The sequence below is a fragment of the Leucoraja erinacea genome, chromosome 33, assembly GCF_028641065.1.
Source record: "Leucoraja erinacea ecotype New England chromosome 33, Leri_hhj_1, whole genome shotgun sequence".
NCBI classification, from domain to species: domain Eukaryota; kingdom Metazoa; phylum Chordata; class Chondrichthyes; order Rajiformes; family Rajidae; genus Leucoraja; species Leucoraja erinaceus.
This window is the reverse complement of record NC_073409.1, coordinates 9,905,998-9,928,294: the sequence shown is the minus strand read 5'-3', so window position 1 is coordinate 9,928,294 and position 22,297 is coordinate 9,905,998. Positions and strand designations below refer to the sequence as shown.

The 22,297-nt window shown below is 39.9% G+C and overlaps 1 protein-coding gene across 2 annotated transcripts in view; it reads right to left on the bottom strand.

Moving 5' to 3' along the window:
• The window catches only part of LOC129712649 (E3 ubiquitin-protein ligase NEDD4-like), a 100,905-nt gene that overhangs the window by 24,780 nt on the left and 53,828 nt on the right, over positions 1-22,297 (bottom strand). For both annotated transcript variants that reach the window (XM_055661249.1, XM_055661250.1), the window contains exons 6-9: positions 5,907-5,957; positions 4,967-5,028; positions 1,280-1,382; positions 611-768 (exon numbers count right to left, since the gene is read on the bottom strand). In XM_055661249.1, the coding sequence (XP_055517224.1) occupies positions 611-768; positions 1,280-1,382; positions 4,967-5,028; positions 5,907-5,957 (374 nt within the window). The remainder of the gene's footprint in view (positions 1-610; positions 769-1,279; positions 1,383-4,966; positions 5,029-5,906; positions 5,958-22,297) is intronic.

The following is a 22,297-nucleotide window of genomic DNA, read 5'->3' as shown; positions in this document are numbered from 1 at the left end:
CTCAGTACATTTACAGGCAGTTGTTACATTTCCACCACTGCGACCATCTGTGCAAGTTGTTATCTTCATATTTATTGATTTATTTATTATTAGAAGCATCTTAATCATGATATGCAACATACTACATTTTGTGTACAGCTTCTTTTTTTTTTAAACTTTAACCTATAATAGAACAAGAGAAAAGAGACAGAAAGCAGAGTGAGGATAGTAGTGAAGTGTAGTCCGCAGTAACTGGCATTAAATGAATGATGGTAATAGTTAAGTAAACTGCGTGCTTGAAAAGAAAAAAGAAGAAAAAAGGCCCCAAAGAGACGAGGGCCTTAAGAAAAGAAATAAGTAAAGAATCCAAAAAAGGTAAAGCTAAACAAAAAAGAAAGGGAATGTGCCTAACTCATAATGATTCACATCCATCACCTAGTTCTAAAACAATTACTTTCCAGGCAAGTTGTATTTTAGAGGTGATTCACTCCTTGCAAATGAAGGTTGCAATACCGAAGAACTACAGAGATTGGCTATTTATCAGGTTATTTTGAGACTGTTTTTCTTCTCTATATTCCATCCTTTATACTTATCTCATTTAAAACATGAAATAAAAATATTTGAGACTTACTGAGAACTCGGTCGAATCCATTGGGTTGTTCTAGTTTCGTGATTGACGAAATAAGTTCTCCCCAGATTATCCTGCTTCTCTTCCCAGCCACTAGGTAACGCAGGGGGCGGGTGACTGTGGGCAGCCATGTCCTGTTGGTCCAGAATTTCCCAGCCTGGCTAAAGAAGCAGCAACATTTAAGCATAAGAAAACTCCCTGGAATCCAGATTTCTATATTGTTTCAGTTCCAGAATCCCAAGTATTTCTGCTACTCAATTGAAGGTTTTAGAAATTTGCAAAATCATTTTGGATAAATCATTAATGTTTTGAAAGATCAACAAAAAAATGAAATCTATTCTAGGATTTATAATGAATTGAATCTTAAAGCTCTGTCACACTGTATGAGTTCTTTCAAGTGCTCTCCCGAGTTAAAAAAAAAATCAAACTCGTGGTAAGCACGAGACTGAAACGTCACCTATTCCTTCGCTCCATAGATGCTGCCTCACCCTCTGAATCTCTCCAGCATTTTTGTCTCCCTTTGATTTTTCCAGCATCTGCAGCTCCTTGCTTTTTTTCTCCCCCTTCTTAAACCTTTATAACCATGTATTGGTTTTTATCAAACTCACTACCAAAAAAGAATCTATCCAACAACCATAAACATCAAACAATAAGACAATTCATTACACTTACCTCCAAATCATCACTTGGCTCTGTAGCATCATCTTCAGAGGCATTACTTTTAGGCAAATAGGTCATCTTTAATCGAAGATGGCCTTTAACCCTGGATTTATGACTGTGGAAAACATAAGTGCCAATTAAATGCAATGCAAGATGATAACAACCTGTATTTCTCCACAAACCCCCAGTCTAATGATTAATTAAATGTTTGGAAATCTGGGAAAAAAGGACCGTTTATTTGGGCCATGACACCAACTAGACAAATGCCGAGCTAGATATGGGAAGATTGTGTTATATAGAACTAGATGGTGTGTTTGTGTGAATATTGAAATATCTCCAGATAACTAATCAATGGAACGTTTTTTTTTTAAATTTGGTGTGAACCACACGGTCTTATTCCATTTTAAAAATATATTTACTTCTTTTTTCCCCTATCTATTTAAAAAAAAAAATTATTGGTGTTTTTCTTATTTTGTTTTATTTATGGTGATGGTGTTTTGTATATTTCTCTGTGAAAAATCAATAAAAATGCAAGTGAAAAATAAAATATGTGGTAATAAAAGTATACATGGTCGCAAATTATAATCCTGATGGTTCTGTACTTGCACAGTTGTAGAAAATCTTGTTGGGCAGTATTATAAACATTAACCACTATTTCTATTACAAATCTCAAATTGCGGAGTATAGAGGCAAATAAATAAATGATGGGTCTGTGTCCCAAACATTATGGAGGGCACTGTACATCATACCAGCTGGAGAACTCTACATTATTGCTATTCTCCACCTCCTGCTGGTCAACCAATTTCCCAAACGAGTCAAAAATTTATCCTGGATTCCATGATTTCAGCTGATGCTGATTTTAGTCCTTTTGAGGAATTCCTCAGACCACCTTTTGAAAGCTCATGCAAATCACATCCATAGGTATTTGGCACAACTTGCTGACAGTTACTATAGCAACACACACCATGAAAAATAGCCCGCTGAGTGAGGTACAAGAGTATATCTGGCATCTCAAGGGCCACATGTCAGAAGGAAATTAATCTTTCAGGTTGGGAGCAAGCTACCAGAAAAAGTGCCAGATTTCACATTTCCCATTCATTTTAATTCTAGTTATCTCACATGACATATTTTTGGCCATAAAAAGACTCCCCATTTACAAAGTTGACATTTTCTTTAGACCATTTAAATATCTTAGTGCAAGAGGACTTCAAATTATTTTTTTTAGTATTAGACAGCTTAAAATTCTGAAACACATTTTTCCAGTGGACTACGAATAAGGATAATATTTTCCCTTCTATTGATGGATGGCCATTTGATGATGGGGCACCAAGCATTCTTGTACCATTCTGGCTTGACTACATGCTTGTGACAGGCAATGAGTTTGATCTAGCACTGAACACCTCTCTGCCAGTGATCCCAGTGAATTAAAACTTCTATATATCAGCCTTTAGAATCGGAGTTTGACACATTTGATAATGGGGATATCGTGAAACACTGAAAATCAAGCTACTGTACTGCTGCCACACAAGCAGATTCGATGTTACTCTTATTAATTCACTTAAATATTTTAATATACTTTTTAAATACAGTTGTGTAATATTATTACAGTGAAACCAAAGAGTTTCAGGAATGCACACAAAAACAGAATCCAATGAGCCACATGTTGAAACAACAGAATAGCTTATTGTTGGAGTTTTATTTTATGCAGATAAATCACCACATGAAACTGAATCTTAGAAATTAAGGGAGGAAATAGTGAAGGATCATTTTCCAGTCTTTTATCAGCCCTGTCATGGTGTCAAAATAAAACACAACCACAAATCTGATACCAAAGTGGAAAAAGGGAATGTATCCAATAATTACAGACCTGCCAATGGTGGGGACATTACTCAGAAGAAATAGAGACAATATAAGCATTATTTAGAAAGACATATGTTAGGGAGATAGTAATCGACATACAAAAACAGATTGGCAAGGACTGTGGGATAACAGAACAAGTGTGAATGGGTAGACACAAAATGCTGGAGTAACTCAGCGGGTGAGGCAGCATCTCTTGAGAGAAGGAATGGGTGACGTTTCGGGTTGAGACCCTTCTTCAGACTGATGTCAAGGGAGGGGGCGGGAAATAGATAGAATGTAGTCGGAGACATCCCACGAGTCTTACTGTCTCCGACTGCATTCTATCTTTGTCCCGCCCCCTCCCGACGGTCTCGACCCGAAACGTCATCCATTTCTTCTCTCCAGAGATGCTGCCTCACCCACTGAGTTACTCCAGCATTTTGTGTCTACCTTCGATTTAAACCAGCATCTGCAGTTCTTTCTTCCACATAGTGTGAACATGTGTCTGCTGAACAACCTGTTTCCATGCTCCATCTTTCAATCACTCAATCAGCTTGAATTCACTTAACTTCATTGACATTTCTTGAGGAGATATCAAGGAGGATAACTATTTGGACTTCAAATGGAATACATGGACTTGAAAAGGAACTTTCCCATATCCCACATAACAAATCAATCAGATGTTAAACCCCTTGGTGTCATGGAAAGGACGTGAGCTGGATCTAAAATTGTCTCAATGGCTTATAGCAAAGGCTATGGTGACTTTGTAATTGGACAGTTGTTGATGTGGGGTTTCACAGAGTTTGGTGCTAGGTGTTCGATTTAAATAGAGGTGGGAATGTGCAGGTAACATAATATTGTTGTGCATATGGGGCGAGGCAACTCGACATGGAATGCAGACTGGTTAGTAAAACAGCCAATGGCCTAACGTGCACCAAAATTCATTTGGAGAATGCAAAGAAAGCAGGGGAAGGCAATAAATGTTTGGATACCGTGAACATGTGAGAACGAGGAACTTTGATGTGCACCACTATACTTTTTTAAAAAGGCTTCCGATAAGATGAATAAGGCAGCATGTGGAAGAGTGATACAGAGAATATCAGAGAAGATGTAACCCTGAACAACATATAGGACTAGCAAGGCTGCAGAAAGAACACTGTATGCAATTCTGCACGGCAAAGGAAATATGACTGCAAAAGAAAGAGGATTCAGAAATTGGGAGCTTTCATTCTGATGAAAGATTGGTTAAGCTGAGGCTGTTTTCCTTGGAGCAGAAGTGACTGAAATGTTTTTCATGCAGAGGATGGTGAGAGTTTGGAACTGCTTTCTGAAATGGAGAAGTAGCAAAACAGTTCAGTGAATATAAAACAGTACATGGGCGAACATTTGACATGCCAAAACCCACAAGACAATGGACTAAATGCTGGAAAGTGAATTCAGCTGACATAGCTCTTTTTCAGTCAGCATGAAGATGACCCAAGTGGGGTCTTTCTTGTGCTGTTCAGTCCCACAATTGTTTTTTTCCACATATTCAGAAACATCCTTACTGTGTAGATAAATATACAACCAAGATGAGATAACATCTATGTTAATGCCATTATACACTGCTTCCAACAACTTAGAATGCGAGTATGAAGGGAATCTCAGCACAGCAAGTTTGACCCAGTAGAAATAATCTGTGAAGCCTTATTTTTAATTATCCTTTGAACTTGGAACACTAAGATGTCTGTGTCGACTTGTTGCAAGCAGCACAGTAGAAAATAATCAAAATATAAATACAACAACAACATTCACATTAACTCCAAAAGACAAACGTAGCCACAGTCCACAATACACATTCACTTGAATTGTTTCAATTACCTTCTGGGATGGAGAATAAAATCCTTGAATGTATATGGTCTGTCTAAGTTCGGATTTTCCGTCTGCAATTAAAAAGTAGCCATTAATTCCAATCCATTAGCCTATATTTCAATTACATTTTTCCACTACAGCTTTTAATTATTTCCCTAACAGCTTGCTACATATTTTCCTTCAATCAAGAAAGGCATATAATCCAACCTGTTCGCTTCTGCATAATATCTGCCAACAGTGTTTTACAACCACAAGTTGTGTTTTTTTTTTGATTAGTTAAGCAACTAGTTAACATCACAGTACATGGCATTTTGCAGTAATCAGTTGCAAAACACTTTCATTCAGTCTGTATCGGAGCTTCTTGGTGCCTGTCTGACTATCCCATTCGAAACACTGTTTTTGGGTTCCAACTTTGTTCAGCTAAGCTCGGTGTAAGCCTGAAATAAACCCACCACCGCCTGTGCATATTACACACCTCCAGGCGTAACATCGAGTTCAAGGTTTTTGGAATATTCCAATGTTGGACCTCATATTCCATCTATTTCTCGTCTCCTGGCATTTCAGATTTCATTCACCTCTCCGAGCGTTTACCTCCCCTAGCACGATGGTCGTTACTCACCAGCTTCACTGGCCTCTTTCTCGAGGTGTCCATCTCATGTTCTCCAATCTATCACACTACTGTTCTCTACACCCACAACCCATACAATCCCCCAACTCGCTTCTCTGCAATGTAAAGCTCCTTTCATTTGTAATTTTGTTCAGTTCTAATGCAAGGTCACCAATCTGAAGGAGTGATTGTTACTCCCTCTGCAGATGCTACATGACCTGCTGAGTATTTGACAGCACTTTTCTTTGGACATTCTTTTTAATCGAAAAGGAAAGAGTAACATGAAAGATACAAAAATGGGCTAAAATACCAAATAGTCTCTGTGGTGCAATTATAACGTACCGGAATATGATGAAGAGGAATATCCACCAGGCCCAGAAAATCATCCCTGGTCTAAGAGAAATGAAGAGAAATGGTGCAAGGTTGGGGATGGGGAAGGGGTGAAGGAAGAAAAAAAAACAGGAAGTTAATCATCGTAAAGCAGGGAAATGTACAATTATCTCAACTTAATTACTTTTGTTAAATTCTTATGAGAAGTAGGCATCGCTGGCACTTGTAACTGATTCTTGATCGCCCTCAAGATAATGTCAGTGCTTGTGATGAAAGGATTTTCCCGGTGTGGTTGCACAGGGCCTTTCAACACTTTGACCCAGTGATCATGAAGGAGTGACCATGTCCTTTCAAGTCACTTGCTGGGATGCCTGACTTATGTACTATTAATGGCAAAATGGCTTTAGGGAATCAAGGGACAAGTTATGTGATGCAGGATGCACAGCCCTTGACCTCCTATAGTAGACACAGGATTTAAGTGGTTGCTCTAGTTTCAATTCTGGTCAATGATGACACTGAAGATTTTGTTGGCTGTGGATTTACCAATAATAATGCCTTTGAAGGCGATTATATTCACACTTTTGGAGACATAAAGTCACTTATCTGTCACTTGTGTAGCACAATGATTACATGTGCTCACAAGTGGCAGATAAATCCCACTTCACGCAGGCATAGAACTCCTGCAATATCTGAGGAGCTGCAACTGGTACTCTGCAGAGGGTTCTCAGTCATTAGCAAACACCCCTCTTCCTGATGTGGCAGAAGAATGGTCATTTGTGAAAAATGGGGCATGGCTAGATTACGCCATTGCTTTGAAAGACCCCAACAGCACCTCCCAGAGGCAGAGATAAATTGCACCATTAATCAGTCAACTTCTTTGGTGCTATCCATGACTCTCATCTAGTCGAGGATTGCCCTTAAGGTTCAGTTCTGCAAAGACACGATTTTTCCATTCAGTTAAATTTTAGCCTGATGTTCGTGGCAGTCATCTCCCCTCTGGAATTCAGCTCCTGTATCGACGCTTCCAGAGCCAACTATTCCTGACAAAATCCTTACTGAACACCAGTAAAGGAGTTAATTGGCAATTTAGAAGTGTCACATGAGAGCACTGGAGAGGAGGCTGTTGGATTAGTAATTAAATTTGTCCTGCAGTCTGCGAATGGGAACCAACCCTGATTGTACTTCACGCACTGAAAAGGTGATGTAAGGCTGGTTTACTTACTCATCAGTGAGACACATCTAATCACGCTCAAAACTCCTGGCACCACTATGGCCCCACCAGGTATTGTTGTGGTTTCAAGAGTCACATTGCAGTTTGTGGAACTGACAAAGTGAACATCATTCCTGTCAACATTCAATCACAATTCAACCATGTGCACCTCCTCCACAGATACTGCCTTTACCCGCTGAGTTACTCTGGCATTTTGTGGCTTTCTTTGATAAACTAGCACCTGTAGTTCCTTGTTATTCCATCTGTATCTTTGTAGTAGGATTGGGCCCTGCAATCACGACTGTTTTGTTACCATCCACCAACATCAAGGATGTACGATGGCCACCATGCTGTGTAGCAAATGATGGACTATTGGAAAAACCACCAGAGTGCCAACGTCTGGCAGTGCAGTGTCGAGGAACATGGATTATCTGATCTACCAATGTCAAAGAATATACATCTTTTAAAAATAAGCAAAGAACGGGGACTAGAAGTAGTTGTCTGTGGTGAGCTTCTTGCAGTGATCCAATCTCCAAAAAACTGTTTCCTATCTGCATTAATTAGATGGCTCATGGTATCCCTCACTGGATTCTCACTCACTGCATTGCAAATCACCAGTGTGTACTGACTACAGGAGGACAAGTAGTTAACCAGATAAATCCTTCCCTTAATCCTGGTCACATTTCCAATATTCTATACCCCACCTGGTCAGAAGTCAACTGGCTCCAGGGTCGTCAGGCCATCTACAGACCAAACGTGATTGTGGCACTGAACAGATATGGACAGCTCCCCCCATTTTAGGGGGTTTGCTACCTACATGCACATTGGAGTGGAACTTCAAAAACATGGATACCTGTTTACTTGCAGTCCTGTCACTAACCAACAGAGGACGCCAGAGCACTTTGAAAATAAATGGTATAAAGGAATAATAGAAATAAATCACATAATTGTGCCAGTAAAACTTGGATAAACAACAATGTCAATGATTTATTCATCAAACTTAATCACAAAAAAAAATAACTGAGATTGTGGGAATGGTTCCTCTAAAGTGATAGACCAATGGTATCTGCAAACTAGGTGATTCCAAATTATCTGTGTGATAAACCATGGCCTAGAACACATTTACAATTCAATCTAACATAACAGTCACATCTCTGCCAACATTTCCTGGCCTTGTGCTTTCTTATATTTTTGGAAGAGGAACAATAGATTTGCCTGTCATCAAGTCATTTTTTTTTTCTGAGCTGTCTGAATATAAACTAACCCTTTCAGTCTGCAGGGACAAGGGTACATAGAATAGTTTAGTTTAGTTTATTGTCACGTGTACTGAGCTACAGCGAAAAGCTCTTTGTTGCATGGTATCCAGTCAGTGGAAACTCTACATGATTACAATCGGGCTGTCCACAATGTACAGAAATAGTTCAGAAATAGATCATGTCCGTTCAGTTCATGCTAGTGCGGGTGCTTCACTTGGGCGTGTGTCCATTTCACCTCTTATTATCAGCACCAACCCCACCCACTTCCTGCGCCTTCAGATGATCATCTGGCTTCCTCTTGCATGTATCAATGTGTTTGCCTTCATTATGCCATGGTAAAGATATTCTATGTTCTCACTGCCCTCTGGTTGTTCTCATTAATCTCAGGGTAAAGTAGCTTCCTTGAAATTCCCTGTTTAAGTTATTGGTGAATACCTTCTTTTGAATGTGTCTGGTGTTGCTTTTGCTCAGAATTAAAAACTGAATGATTCTCAGAACGCTTCATAAATCTTGGAACATTGCATTCTGTCATCTCTCAGTCTTTACTTTACAAGCAGCAAAAGAGTCACCTGTTCACCCCTTTTCACAATAGATATGATTCTGCATTTCTGGAATCAACCTTGTAAACATTCTTCCAGCCTTTGCACTAACCCTATCCTTTTTATTTCTGATATAACAACCAGAACTGCATCTGCTTCTACTTAACATCGATTGCAATCTCATTCATCCTCCAAAGCTGCATCTGCTTTCTCAGTTGGATGGGAAAGATCCTGTGGAATTATTTCAAAGAAAACCAGAAGATTTATCGCCACTGTATTGCCTAATTAAGTCAGGCCAACATTAAACAAAAGTTTAACATAACTTCGAAGATAGACACAAAATGCTGGAGTAACTCTGGAGAGAAGGAATGGGTGATGTTTTGGGTCTTCAGACATAACATAATTTCTTCAGTTTTCAATTCAGCCACTTGTTAGATTCTGATTTTAATAATTTGTTTTGTTTTGGTGGAATTTCAGATTCCTTTGCCCGATCCCTATTTTATTCAAAAAAAAGTTTTACTCTTATTACCATCAACAATCATCAGACGGTGCCAAGATTCTTAATAACACTTTAGAAATTGTGTATGAAAGGTACATAAAGACATTGGTTTTAAATGAAACCATATTGTAATGTACCATTCATACACAACAATCTGTTCATTAATTATTACATTCCTGGCTCAACACAGTGGTGGCATATGGAAGCAAGTCACTTAAAATCATAAGCAAACAATTTGGTTCTTGGTTGCCAATATAAACACCTCAAACTTATCAGAATAAAATGACCCTTTCTTGGTACATTTTATTTATTCCAAATTCAGTGTGGAGTTTCCACCAGCGCAGAACCTGGCAAACTCCTGACACAAACTTAATGTTGTACCAAATCCATAGTCACCAAACCCTACTTATGAAATATTTTCAACAGATCCTCTTGTGTATCTCACAGCTCTAGGAAAGTCCCCACCACCTCCTCAAACAAAAGCTATCACCTCAAAATAAAACAGGAGAAATTATCAAGGCCAGTGCTTTGATGTGGCTGAAATGAAAATATTATCTTGCGCATTTGGTTATTCTTATTTATGCAGAATTTTACAATGGTTATTCATCTTTCAGAGACCAATTTCTAAAAACAAAACATGGGCAGTTTCAATGGATGTCCCACAACACGTGAATGTTTTTAAAATTAAATTAGATATATTAAAAGAGAAAACTTCAAACTTCAGAGAGATTAAAAAATGTGAACAAAGACTATCACATTATAAATGTGAGCAAACACTGAATTTGGAATAAAATGTGAAAATGTGAGCAACAAAATCATCTCCCATCTTCCCACAGGAACGGTTTGTTTTAGTTCGATAATGGTACATTTTCAAACTCAAAAATAATTTTACTATAGTTTTATATATAATTATTAAAAGTAGTTGTTACAGGTTTTGAATCATTGGGAGGTAATAATCTGTGCAGAACATTGTAATACTGAATGACTCTACACCTGAAATCACATTAATAAATCAATCACATTAAAATTGAATGTCTGTTTAATCACATGCATTTATTTATTTATTTATTTCGATCAGAATAAAAGAATAAAAAGCAAGTGTGAAACAGCATACAAAAAAACAAAAAAAATCAAGTATATTTATAAAGTGTCATAATCAATATTTATAAATAAATTAAATCATATGTGTCCGAAAAGGAGAAGGAAGAAGCCAAAGCTTATTAATTCCCACCCCTTATTCAACTGCTTATAATTATCTTATACAAATTTAGCAGCTAATTTAGCAGCAGTTTTTCAAATAGAAATAACATTACTAAGTGCTACTAAATGCATTTAGTGTTGATATGTACTTGATGGATGGCATAAATGTGGTGGGTTGAAGGGCATGTTTCTATACTGTAGAAATAGTTTCTCTAACTACGTGGCTACAAAAAAGCATTCATGCAAAATACTCTTATAGCAATTAATAAAGGTGACTCAATGGACAAAATTGAGCAGATTAATTTAAATCAAATAAACTAGATTTTTTTGGTAAAGATTCCCCTTTGCTCCTGTTCACCAAAAGTCCTTTACCCCCTCTAAACTCGGTTCACAGTGGCTATTCATCCAAGTCTCCACTCTCTGTACAAACATTCCTTCTCAAGCTCTTGCTTAATAATGGCAGTCTTTCTCCATCCAGTTTAAGATGGACTATTCTTCCTTTCCAACCTCTTATTCGAGCTGGTCTTCATTCCTTCATTACCGCACAAATACTGCAAGTAGGTTCCACTTCTCGTCTCTCCACTCGTGCATTTCTTGTTACATCTTAAAGCGATGAACAACCTTTGCAGCTTCAACTTTCTAGTTAACCAACTTCCTTCTTTATTCTGACTTCTAAAGGGTCTTCACCTGAAATGTCATCTATCCATGTTCTCCAGAGATGCTGCCTGAACCGCTGAGTTACTCCAGCATATTGTGCCTTTTCTTCTTTGTTCCCACTCTGTTCAGACCCCCAACAAATGCTCCATCCCACCTCAGCCGCCACTTAAAGTTTCCTCCATCATGAGCATTCATGTGTGGAAACATGCAGCAGAGTTAACCCCAATGTTCTGACTAGTACTTATACATCAACCAATAGTACTGAGATTACCTTGTCATTATGTGTAGGAAGGAACTGCAGATGCTGGTTTAAATCGAAGGTAGACACAAAATGTTGGAGTAACTCAGCGGGACAGGCAGCATCTCTGGAGAGAAGGTATGGGTGACATTTCAGGTTGAGAAGGGTCTCGACCCGAAACATCAACCATTCCTTCTCTCCAGAGATGCTACCTGTTCCGCTGAGTTACTCCAGCATTTTGTGTCTACCGTGTCATTATCAGGTTGTATTTGGGCAAAATTTACTATTACATTTCTTGTAATACAATGGTTTAAAAAATATTAAGTCATATAGCACGGAAACAAGTCCTTCAGCCCAACTTGCCAATGTAACTTGACCAAGATGCTCCATCTATTCTAGTCCCACCTGCCCAAGTGTGGCCCATAGCCCTCTAAACTATTCCTATCCATGTACCTGTCTAAATGCCTTTTAAATGTTGTTCGAGCACCTGCCTCAACTAGCTCCTCTGGTAGTTTGTTCCATACACTTACTGCCCTCTGAAGGATAAAGTCATCACTCAGGTTCCTATTAAATCTTTCCACTCTCACCTTAAACCTATTTCCCTGGTTTTTGATTCCTTTTTTCTAAGTAAATGATCTGTGCATTCACCTTATGTATTCCGCTCTTATACATCTTGTATAAGTTCACCCCTCATCCTCCTACTCTCCAAGGATTAAAGTCCCAGCTTGCCCTATTACTCAGCCCTTCCAATGAAGCATCCTCATATTCATTAACTGTAAAATGTTTTTGGATACTCTGAAATACATCTGCCATTGAGAAATGATTTTAAATGAAGATCTTGGTTCTAAATATGTCTTCGATCCTCTTGGCAAACAGCACTGTCTTGGTCCGAATTCTACTGCGAAATAATCCATATGCATATATGTTATTCTTCCAAGAATTGCTTTGCAGACATGAATTATTTTCATTTGCAACAGGGAGGGGTTGCACTGGGAAGAGGGACTTGGCTGCTGCTAAGAATGAATCTGTTTTAAAAAATAGACTCTCCCCAGTTCACACACCATCAATCTAAAAGTCTGACATTGAGGATTATGAAATCATGCAGGTTTGCATTAATATACAATGTCATCACACCTCAGAAACATTTCATTATGGTTTCAGTGCAGAGACAAAGCTTGGGAAGAGATGAATCGATTCCAGAGAAATTAACTCCATTTAGATGCACTGATTGTTATTGAAGGCGAACACGGAAGCATCCAACCCACAGCAAGCAACGAGGTTGTCAATACTGATCAGGATTTGTTCCAGATGTAATTCTGTAAATTAGTTTTGGAGTTGCCTTCATTGTGGTGTAATATTGGACCTGACATAAATCAAGAAATTAGAGGAGCCAATGGGATAATCAGGATTTTAATTTATAATTGAATTAGATATGCGACATTAGCAGTAATTGGGGCCACAAATTCATAACTTTTCTGCAAGATGGCTTTCTGGATCGATATATTGAAGAACCAAATAGGGAAAAAGTTACTTAGAATCTTCAGTTCTCATATTGTGCAAAGAGCAGGGATAAGGAAATAATCGATCAAGGGGAAGGCACCTTCAGGGAAGAGGCACCCGTAATTTGATAGAATTTTATGCTGGGATCTTAAATCAAAAAGGAAATAATTATCTCCGGTGAAAACAGATTGAAATTTGTTTTGGTTGGTTGGTTGATTTATTTATTGTCACATCTACTGAGATACAGTGAAAAGCTTTGATTGCAAGCTATCCCGTCAAATCATACTATGAGTACAAGTACATCACAAGATGCAAAGAGAAAAATACTAGAGGGTAAAATACAGCACTACAGCATTATACTGGTTCAGTTACAGAGTTACAGCATTAGTTACAGAGAAAATGCAGATTTTAAAAAGTGCAAGGTCGACAATGTGGTAGGTTGGAAGATCAGGACTATATCCAAGCTTATCATAAGATCGTTCACAAATCATAACAGAAGCAGTCCCCAAATTTGGTTGTATGTTCTTTTTGTATCTTCTGCCCAATGGTCCTTGATTAAGTTGGTTGTTTTGCCAAGGCAGCATAAAGTGTAGAATGGAGTCGAGGGGGGCTGGGGGAGGGGGAAGAGGGAGGAAGCTAATTTGTGTGATGGACTGGGCTACATAGACAACTTTCTGCAATTCTTACTATCTTGGGCAGAACTGTTACCACACCAAGCTTTGATGCATCTTGATAGGATCATTTCTACTGTGCATCTGTAGAAGGTTGACAAGCAATGGCACGCATTTAAGGAAAGAAAGTATAATTTGCAGAAAATTGTATTCCCCTCCATCTGCACAAGGACACAAAAAGAGGAGTGCTGAATCCTTGGATGATAGGAGAACTTAACGATAATATAAAATGAATGGAAGAGGCTTGTAAAGCTGCCACAAATGTTAGACGTGGACTTGAGAGCATTTTAGAACTCAAAAAACTAGGAATTGATTAAGATGTTTTCATTGGATGTTTTCAAGAGAGTTAGATATAGCTCTGAGGGCTAACGGAATCAAGGGATATGGGGAGAAAGCAGGTACGGGGTACTGGTTTTGGATGATCAGCCATGAACGAAGGGCCAAATGGCCTACTCCTGCACCTATTTTCTATGTTTCTAAGAAAAGCAAAAATGGGTAAACAGGCAAGAAATATGAAAATTGAACCAGTTAGTATTTTTTTTTTTAAAAGCGACAACTAACTAGGGCAAATGTGAATGTCTTGCAGACAGAAATGGACGAATTTAAAATGGGGAATGAGGACTATTTAACTAAATGGTTTGTGTTGGTCTTCATAAAGTAGGTAGGGTGACCTGAGATATTTTGTTGTATCTTCTTTGGCAGCTCCTCCAACTAATTCTGGCTGACTCTTAAGTAATTGATGAGGTCAATGTAGGAACCATGGACTTTTCCACAGATGGGCATGAGGTTCCTGATTGAACGGGAAAGTGAATAGTTTTTGAAGTGATGCAATGCTTCCACTGTCCTTGATGTCCTCAATATCATCCTGAATGCTCCTTCTCCATTATGAGTAGCCGTGGGCCGGAGATTCCCAAGGGTTCGTGAAAACTGCTTTGAACACATTGCTGTCCATCTGGTAATCTCTTCCCGTGATAGAGCTCAGAGCTCAGCATCTGTTTTGGGAATCTGGTGTCAGGCATGCCAACAATGTGGCCTTCTCGATGGATTGGGCTAAGTGTTCGGCTGGCAACCTGAAGGTGGTCGGTTCGAATCCTGCTTGGAGTGTGTACTGTTGTTGTGTCCTTGGGCAAGACACTTCACCTACCTTTGCCTGGGACTAGAGACGGAAATTAGCTGCTGATTAGCTGATTAGCTACAATCTCGCATATTTACATGCAAAATGTTAATTAATATGCATTGTCCCTATAAACAAAACATTATTATTATTATTATTATTGACAGATAGGACTGAGTGCTGTTCGGACCTCGTTGCTGCGAATGTTGGCCTGGGAAGAGGATGCTGATGGCGGTTCACTTATCCTTTCAGCAGATTTGGAGCAATTTGCAGGGGCAGCTTGATTGATAACTTTGCAGTGCCTGGAGATGTCTGCTGTATGCAATCCAGTTCTCAGCATCATGTTGGAGGATGGCAATCATTGCTGCCTAATAGACTATGAGCTTTGTGTCATGCTTATGATCTTGATCTTCAAAACGGTATTTTCCTCAATCGACTAAAGTCTGATCTGGATCTTACTGTATATAGCATGATGGTAAAGCTGGAAGTGATTTGTGTGATTGCTCATGGGATGTGGGCATCAAGACAAGGCCAACATTTATTACCCATCCTTAACTACCATTGAGGAGGAGGAGCAGTGACCCACCGCTTATAAATAGTACCGGGTTGTGTTGATATCGATCTCTGTGCTTTTCGGCAAGTTATTTTTTTTTGAGTATGGACAAGGCAATGTGCAAGGAAGAATAGACATTTTGTAAGGGATGGTATGCGGCTTTCAGGTGGTGGTGTTACCGTACACCAGATGGCCTTGAGGGCTGCTGTCAAAAGCTTTCTATCAACAGTTGTGGCATTAAATGTTTTAGGCGGTGGGTTGGCTGCCAACAGAATGGGCTTTTTTTGACCAGATATTGTTGAGCTCAACTATGACTGGATCTGTACTCAGCCACACACCAACTACCTACCGACTTACCACATTCATTCTATATTCTACTTTGTCAAGGCACCATGCCATCCAAAAATCCTAGAAGGTTGTTCATCGGAACCAGGCCAAGTACATTACGGTTACTTGTGGTTTGTTTAAGAGGCCTTTAATGGAGCCAGTAAAATGACTTTCAAAATCTCCTTAACAGGTCCGTGATAGAGCAATACAAAATGCTAAATTTATTGAAATTATCATCTATTTCTGAACATAGATTGCAACAAAATAACATCAGCTCTATGTGTCTATTAATTTTAGATTAGCTGGTTGAAGCTAGCATTAACTATTTTAATGGGATCACAAGGCAGGAGAGGGAGAATGTGCACCAGCTTCAAATGCTATGAATTGAATATAGCAAATCACAAGTCCCAGTCTTATTTATTCCACCGGGTGGAATCCAGAAAAGGTACAGACTTCTCAAACGTATATGGGGACAAACAATTCATTGAGGCTGCACGCCAAGAACTGCACTCGTTAGCAACACGTGCAAGATTCGCAGCACAACTGCTTTTGAGAGTACTGCAGACACCCGTGAACATGGAAAGCTCACAAAAGCTGCATGCCATTCAATAAATATAAGGTAAGCAATTAGGCGGAAAAAACATTAAATGGGAGATATTGGGACAAAAAAGAACCTATCCACAGGGAAGTGCCAATTTCAATGGTGCGGTGATGTCTTCTTTTCCCTCAGCTTCCCATTTCACTTTTTACTGGATTCTCCATTGGCCTACTGCACTAATTGAGCATCAGGATGATCGAGAGGTAAATTTGATCTACGTTGTTCCTTCAGATCCAAGACCGTAATCTCCACCATTGAAACAACAATTTGAACAGGTCAGTCCTTCAGCAAAACAGAAACATTCCAAGTGCCAATGTCCAAAGCTAAAAGGTACAATATTTTTTAAAGACTCACATACTTCAGTTTAACTGCGGCAGCCAACTCTTGTATATAATTTCATTTCGGCATAAAGGGTGCATTGTCTTCCTGACATAGTTTGGCACACACCTCACCGCAAAGCATTGGCAGTTTTGTAACTCATTATATCCTGAGAAATCTTATTGTGGAAAAATTATGTACAGGTCCCCTCTGCTTCTAAGTAAAGCGATTTGCACTCTTCCAAATCACTTTAGTCAATTTAATACATTTGAGGTGTAGTCATTGGGTAATGCAGGAAAGACAATGCACACAAAAACTAACAACTTGGCCTTGGCTGGATCATCTACAGCAATGTTACTGGATGCTAAGCTTTGCCAGGAATCCTCCTGCTCTACTCTGATATGGTGCTGTGCCTCCTTTTACCTCCGTTAGAAAGGGCAAACAATCCCTTGGTTTGATGCCTTCATTACAATCCACTATAAAATCCAAGTGAAAATATGAACAGCCACCCCATGAACTGGCTTCGATAAATCAAATTTGACAACAAATAACCCTGCAAAAACATCTGCTATTCTGGTAACCATCATGTTATCCAAGATGCTCTTTCAAAGAAGTAACGTGGAAATCTTTGCTCCCTGACAAGGTTGCCCGAGTTCACCATTTGCCCACATACACAATCCCAAGAGTCCACCATCAGGATTCAGATCATTCTCTGCCATAAAGTAGGTAGGAGAATGGAAACCGTGTGTTCGCTGTTCCAGACAGGCTGCCAGCACTAATTGGAATTGGAGTCGATGATTTAGCCCCATGTACCTGTTCAAGATTGATTACAGGTGGTTTACAAAATAATGAAGGGCACAGATAAGGTGATTAGCTGCAATAGTTTTCCCAGGGTAAGAGTGTCTCAAACGAGAAGGCATAGTTTTAAGGTGAGAGGGCAAAAGTTTTTAAAGGGACTCGATAGGTAACATTTTCCACACAGAGGATGGTGGGTATATTGAATGAATTGCCAAAGTAAGTGATAGAAGTGGGTACAAATATAACATTTAACAGACACTTCGACAGGTCCATGGATAGGAAATGTTTGCAGGGATGTGATCCAGTTTCAGCTATGTGAGTAGAGACACATCTGCACTTTAGTATGTTAGAACTGTTTTGACTATTTTACTGTTCTTTTTACAATCCCTGTTCTCGGGGTATCTATATCTAAATCTAAATTTTATTAGTTATTTATGTTATGACATTGGATGGAAACTGCATACCAAATCTCATTGCGCTTATGTGCAATGACAATAAAATATGTTATTATTATTATTATTATTAGACAATTTAGTTATCATGGAAAAAGCGGGCCGAAGTGCCCATTTCTGTGCTATATAGCTCTATGACTAAAAGACCACCAGTATGTTCATTCCTTGCAGCCACATTTGCCTCATTATCCCAAATAGCTTTCTTTAAAAGTCTAAAACCACAGATTTAATATTAACAACTGACCTCACAAAGTCTGACACTTGTGGAAAATATCAAAATGTCTATCTGGAAATATTTCCTAATTTCATTCCAGAGAGCCTATTCATTTTTAGGCTAAATGCACTACTCCTGGAATTCCCAAAACTGAAATGGTTTAACTCTCAATCCTATCAGCTACCCTTCAAACAATCAACTAAAACATCTCTTAAACTTCTCATTTCTTGGGAATATAACCCTAATCTCTCCTCATACTTTAATACGGGACAACTTTATCCAGGAATCACGTTGTTACATTTTGTAGCACCTCCTCCAAAATTGATACATCCTTTCTAAGAAGGGATATCGAGGAGTGGTATCACTTTTCCAACAGCGATCTAAATGTGGCTTTCTGTAGTAACAACCAAACTGCTACTATAACTAATTTGGTATTCTTCCGCTGCCCCATCTATTCCATTCCTTACCCACAGCTGAACTTTTGGTGCCACACTCAAATTTCAATGCGGTGCAAATGGAGAGACCGTGCTCTGTGACAGCAGATCGAGTGATGCAACGTTGGCAAGTGGGCAGTGTAGAACAAATCCTGCCCACAAAACAGCTGTAATTTGTTTGACCACTGACTCCCACACAAATAGTTTGGCACTGAATGACTTTGATTGCGTTTGGTTCAGAGAAATAGCATGGAAACAGGCCCTTCGGCCCACAGAGTCCATGCTGTCCACACATTACAGGCAATTTAAAGAAGCCGTTTAACCTACAAAACCACTTGGTTTTGGCATGTGGCAGGAAACGGGAGGACCTGGAGAAAACCCACGTTGGAGTGTAGTCAGTTAATCACCAGCAAAAGGTGACCAGCAAGGTTGAGACTTCTAAGTTTATTTTCAAACCCAGAATTTGGTGCAATATACATGCTAAAATCCTCACACGAGAACAAATATTTCATTTTCATCCATTGCTGTGTCTTCCTTGCAATGCATTCTTCCAGAGCTGTGGCTTCTCCCGACAAAGCAGGCAGACTCTTGACTGCATCTCACCTGTCTCAAGCACCTCTGTCCGGGAGAAGAGGAGATGAGAGTTGAACTTCCTGGTCCCCACTTTGCACTCCACCAACTTTTGCATTCAAAGGATCATCCTCCAGTTTCCACCAGTTCCAGCAAGGTTCCCCCACCAGGATCATATTCCTCTCTTCTTTGACTATTTCATTCCATTCGCAACTACTTTGTCGACTCTCCTGTTCCACCCAACACTCACTGTCCTTTTGCTTTTTTATTTTCACGCTATCTTTCCAGCTGAAGCAGTGATTCGCATGAACATCTTCCAGTCTGGTGCTTGCATTTGGTTTTCACAATTCGGTATCCTCTACACGAGAGGAACCAAACATAGATTGGACGATGGCTTTGTGCAACAACTCCCAGTCAGTCCACAGAAGTGACCAACCTCCCGGTCGGTTACCTATTCCTCTAAATTACCAGCCCACTCTGTCTGTGGCCTCATGCACTGTTACAACAAGGCTCAATGTAAGTTTAAGGAAGAACACCTCATTCTAACCTGACCCTGTAAAACTTAATACTGAATTCTCCAACTTTAGATAACTTGCTTGGTGTTTCTGACTGGCCATTATTATCTACCATCATAATTGGCCCAGCTTTATCCTTTTGTTCCCCATACATAGTCTGTTCCGCTGGACATGACTCGGTAAAGGGACTGTCCCACGAGCTTGCCGTGCGGCCTCGCGGGGCAGGTCCCACTTCGATCGCCGGAGCCGTATGGAGTTGTGCGGAGTTGGTCCCGACATCGCTCGGGGCTCCGAAAAACTGACCGTGTTCAAAAATTCCGCGCAGCAATGGCCTGCCGGCCCGCAGTCGCCTCGACGCCGTACGCACCGCGCGAACTTCCCGCGGACTTCATGTCACTCACTCGACCTCCGATCGGCCCCCGCTTCTGGTTATGTAGCGCTTGCCGCATGGAGTCGCATGCTCGTGGGACAGGCCCTTAACAATACATCACACACAAAGCAACTGAATTTGATGTTAGCTGTTTTGTTAGGTCATTCACTCAGTTATCAGTGATATTCCCTTTGCCCCACCCAACAAGGTTTTCTCCGCAACCTGGACAAATCAGTTTCTCTTTCCCAGTTCCACTGAAAGATCCTGGACCCGAAACGTTAACCGTTTCTCTTCCCTTCCCCCCGCCCGATGCTACCTAGCCTACTGAATGTTTCCAGCACTTTCTATTTTGAATCCAGATTTCCAGCTTCTGCAGTTTTTTTTTTTTTTTAATATTTGGTGACTCTTGCTTCCCTGAAGACAGAAAATCACACAGCTGCAACTGCCCGAGTGCCAACAATTATCTGTTATCTCAGCCCAGTCACCATTATTCAAGCAAGTGAAAGTGTTGCCAAAGGGTTCAACTGCACTCAGCTTCATATCCCAGCCTCATTCTACACTGGGTTATTTTATTTATACATCCATTCAAATCCATGAAAAATACATCAGCTGCCCAAATAAAATAATTGCTAGTTGCAGAAAAGGTTTTGATATTAGCATTTACAATAATAGAAATATCTTACCAACATACCATATACTGTTACAGAAATATCTAACAATTTAACACACTCTGCTCCCCACTCTTGTGTAGAAATGCTGGAGTGACTTAGTGAGTCAAGCAGCATCCCTGGAGAACATGGAAAGGTGACGTTTCAGGTTCCTTCATCAGATTGATGAAGATTCACCTATCCATGTTCTTCAGGGATGCTGCCTGACCTGCTGAGTTACTCCAGGATTTGGTGTCTTTCCTTGGTAAATCAGCATCTGCAGTTCCTTGTTTCCCCACACAAAGATATCTTAGAGGGCAGTTTGAACAAAATGTCCTGCAACATTCATGGGCGGGTGATTAAGAGTGGGAACCAGTTTAAGGTCTGAAGAAGGGTCTCAACCAAAAACGTCACCCATTCCTTCTCTCCAGAGATGCTGCCTGTCCCGCTGAGTTACTCCAGCATTTTGTGTCCATCTTCGATTTAAACCAGCATCTGCAGTTCATTCCGACACATCAGGTCTTCCCAGTCCCGTTGTACCAAATTTGAGTCCCAAATCTGAGGAAGGACATTATTGCCATAGAGGGAGCGCAGAGAAGGTTCACCAGACTGATTCCTGGGATGTCAGGACTGTCTTATGAAGAAAGACTGGATAGACTTGGTTTATACTCTCTAGAATTTAGGAGATTGAGAGGGGATCTAATAGAAACTTACAAAATTCTTAAGGGGTTGGACAGGCTAGATGCAGGAAGATTGCTCCCGATGTTGGGGAAGTCCAGGACAAGGGGTCACAGCTTAAGGATAAGGGGGAAATCCTTTAAAACCGAGATGAGAAGAACTTTTTTCACAGAGAGTGGTGAGTCTCTGGAACTCTCTGCCGCAGAGGGTAGTCGAGGCCAGTTCATTGTCTATATTTAAGAGGGAGTTAGATGTGGCCCTTGTGGCTAAGGGGATCAGAGGGTATGGAGAGAAGGCAGGTACGGGATACTGAGTTGGATGATCAGGCATGATCATATTGAATGGCGGTGCAGGCTCGAAGGGCCGAATGGCCTATTCCTGCACCTAATTTCTATGTTTCTATGTACCTCCTGGACCATTACTCAGTTAAATCTGTGGAGTCCCTGTACTAGGAGTTCCAGATCTGTACACCTCTTACTGGACCAGGTGATACATTCACTAACTTAGGCCCTCAAGGATGGTAAGTGAAAGAGTGCTTTGTTTACAGCAATAACAATTTACAAGGATTTATTGCTTATGTCAGCTTTTCGTCACTATACCACCAGCTTAACTTTCACAAAACATACACTGGACTGTGTGTAGTTTCCAGTATTGACACCATTACCCAATTTGTCTCAAATGAAAACCTATTAAAACACTAAGGCCCCTTTCAGTTTATCCACACACAATTCACGTTTATTTGGCGTTAATGAAAAGAACCTTCATTCTATGAAAAACATTTTTTTTTTTTTAAGTTTCTCTAAATTATCAGAAACATGCATGAACAACATGCATCTTGAGTTTCAGACAGGTATTTGTTAAATGGCAGGACACAAGCTGGCTCCATTGCGGAAAAATTCTGCTTTTTTAATTAGTCCATCAGGCCCTTATTAATCTGCATTTTCTTTAGCACGGTATTTAGCGCACTCAGTAGGAAATTTAAAATAATAAAGTATTCACGCACTTTAAGGTCAGATATGGTTTGAGATGGAGGCACAAAAAACTG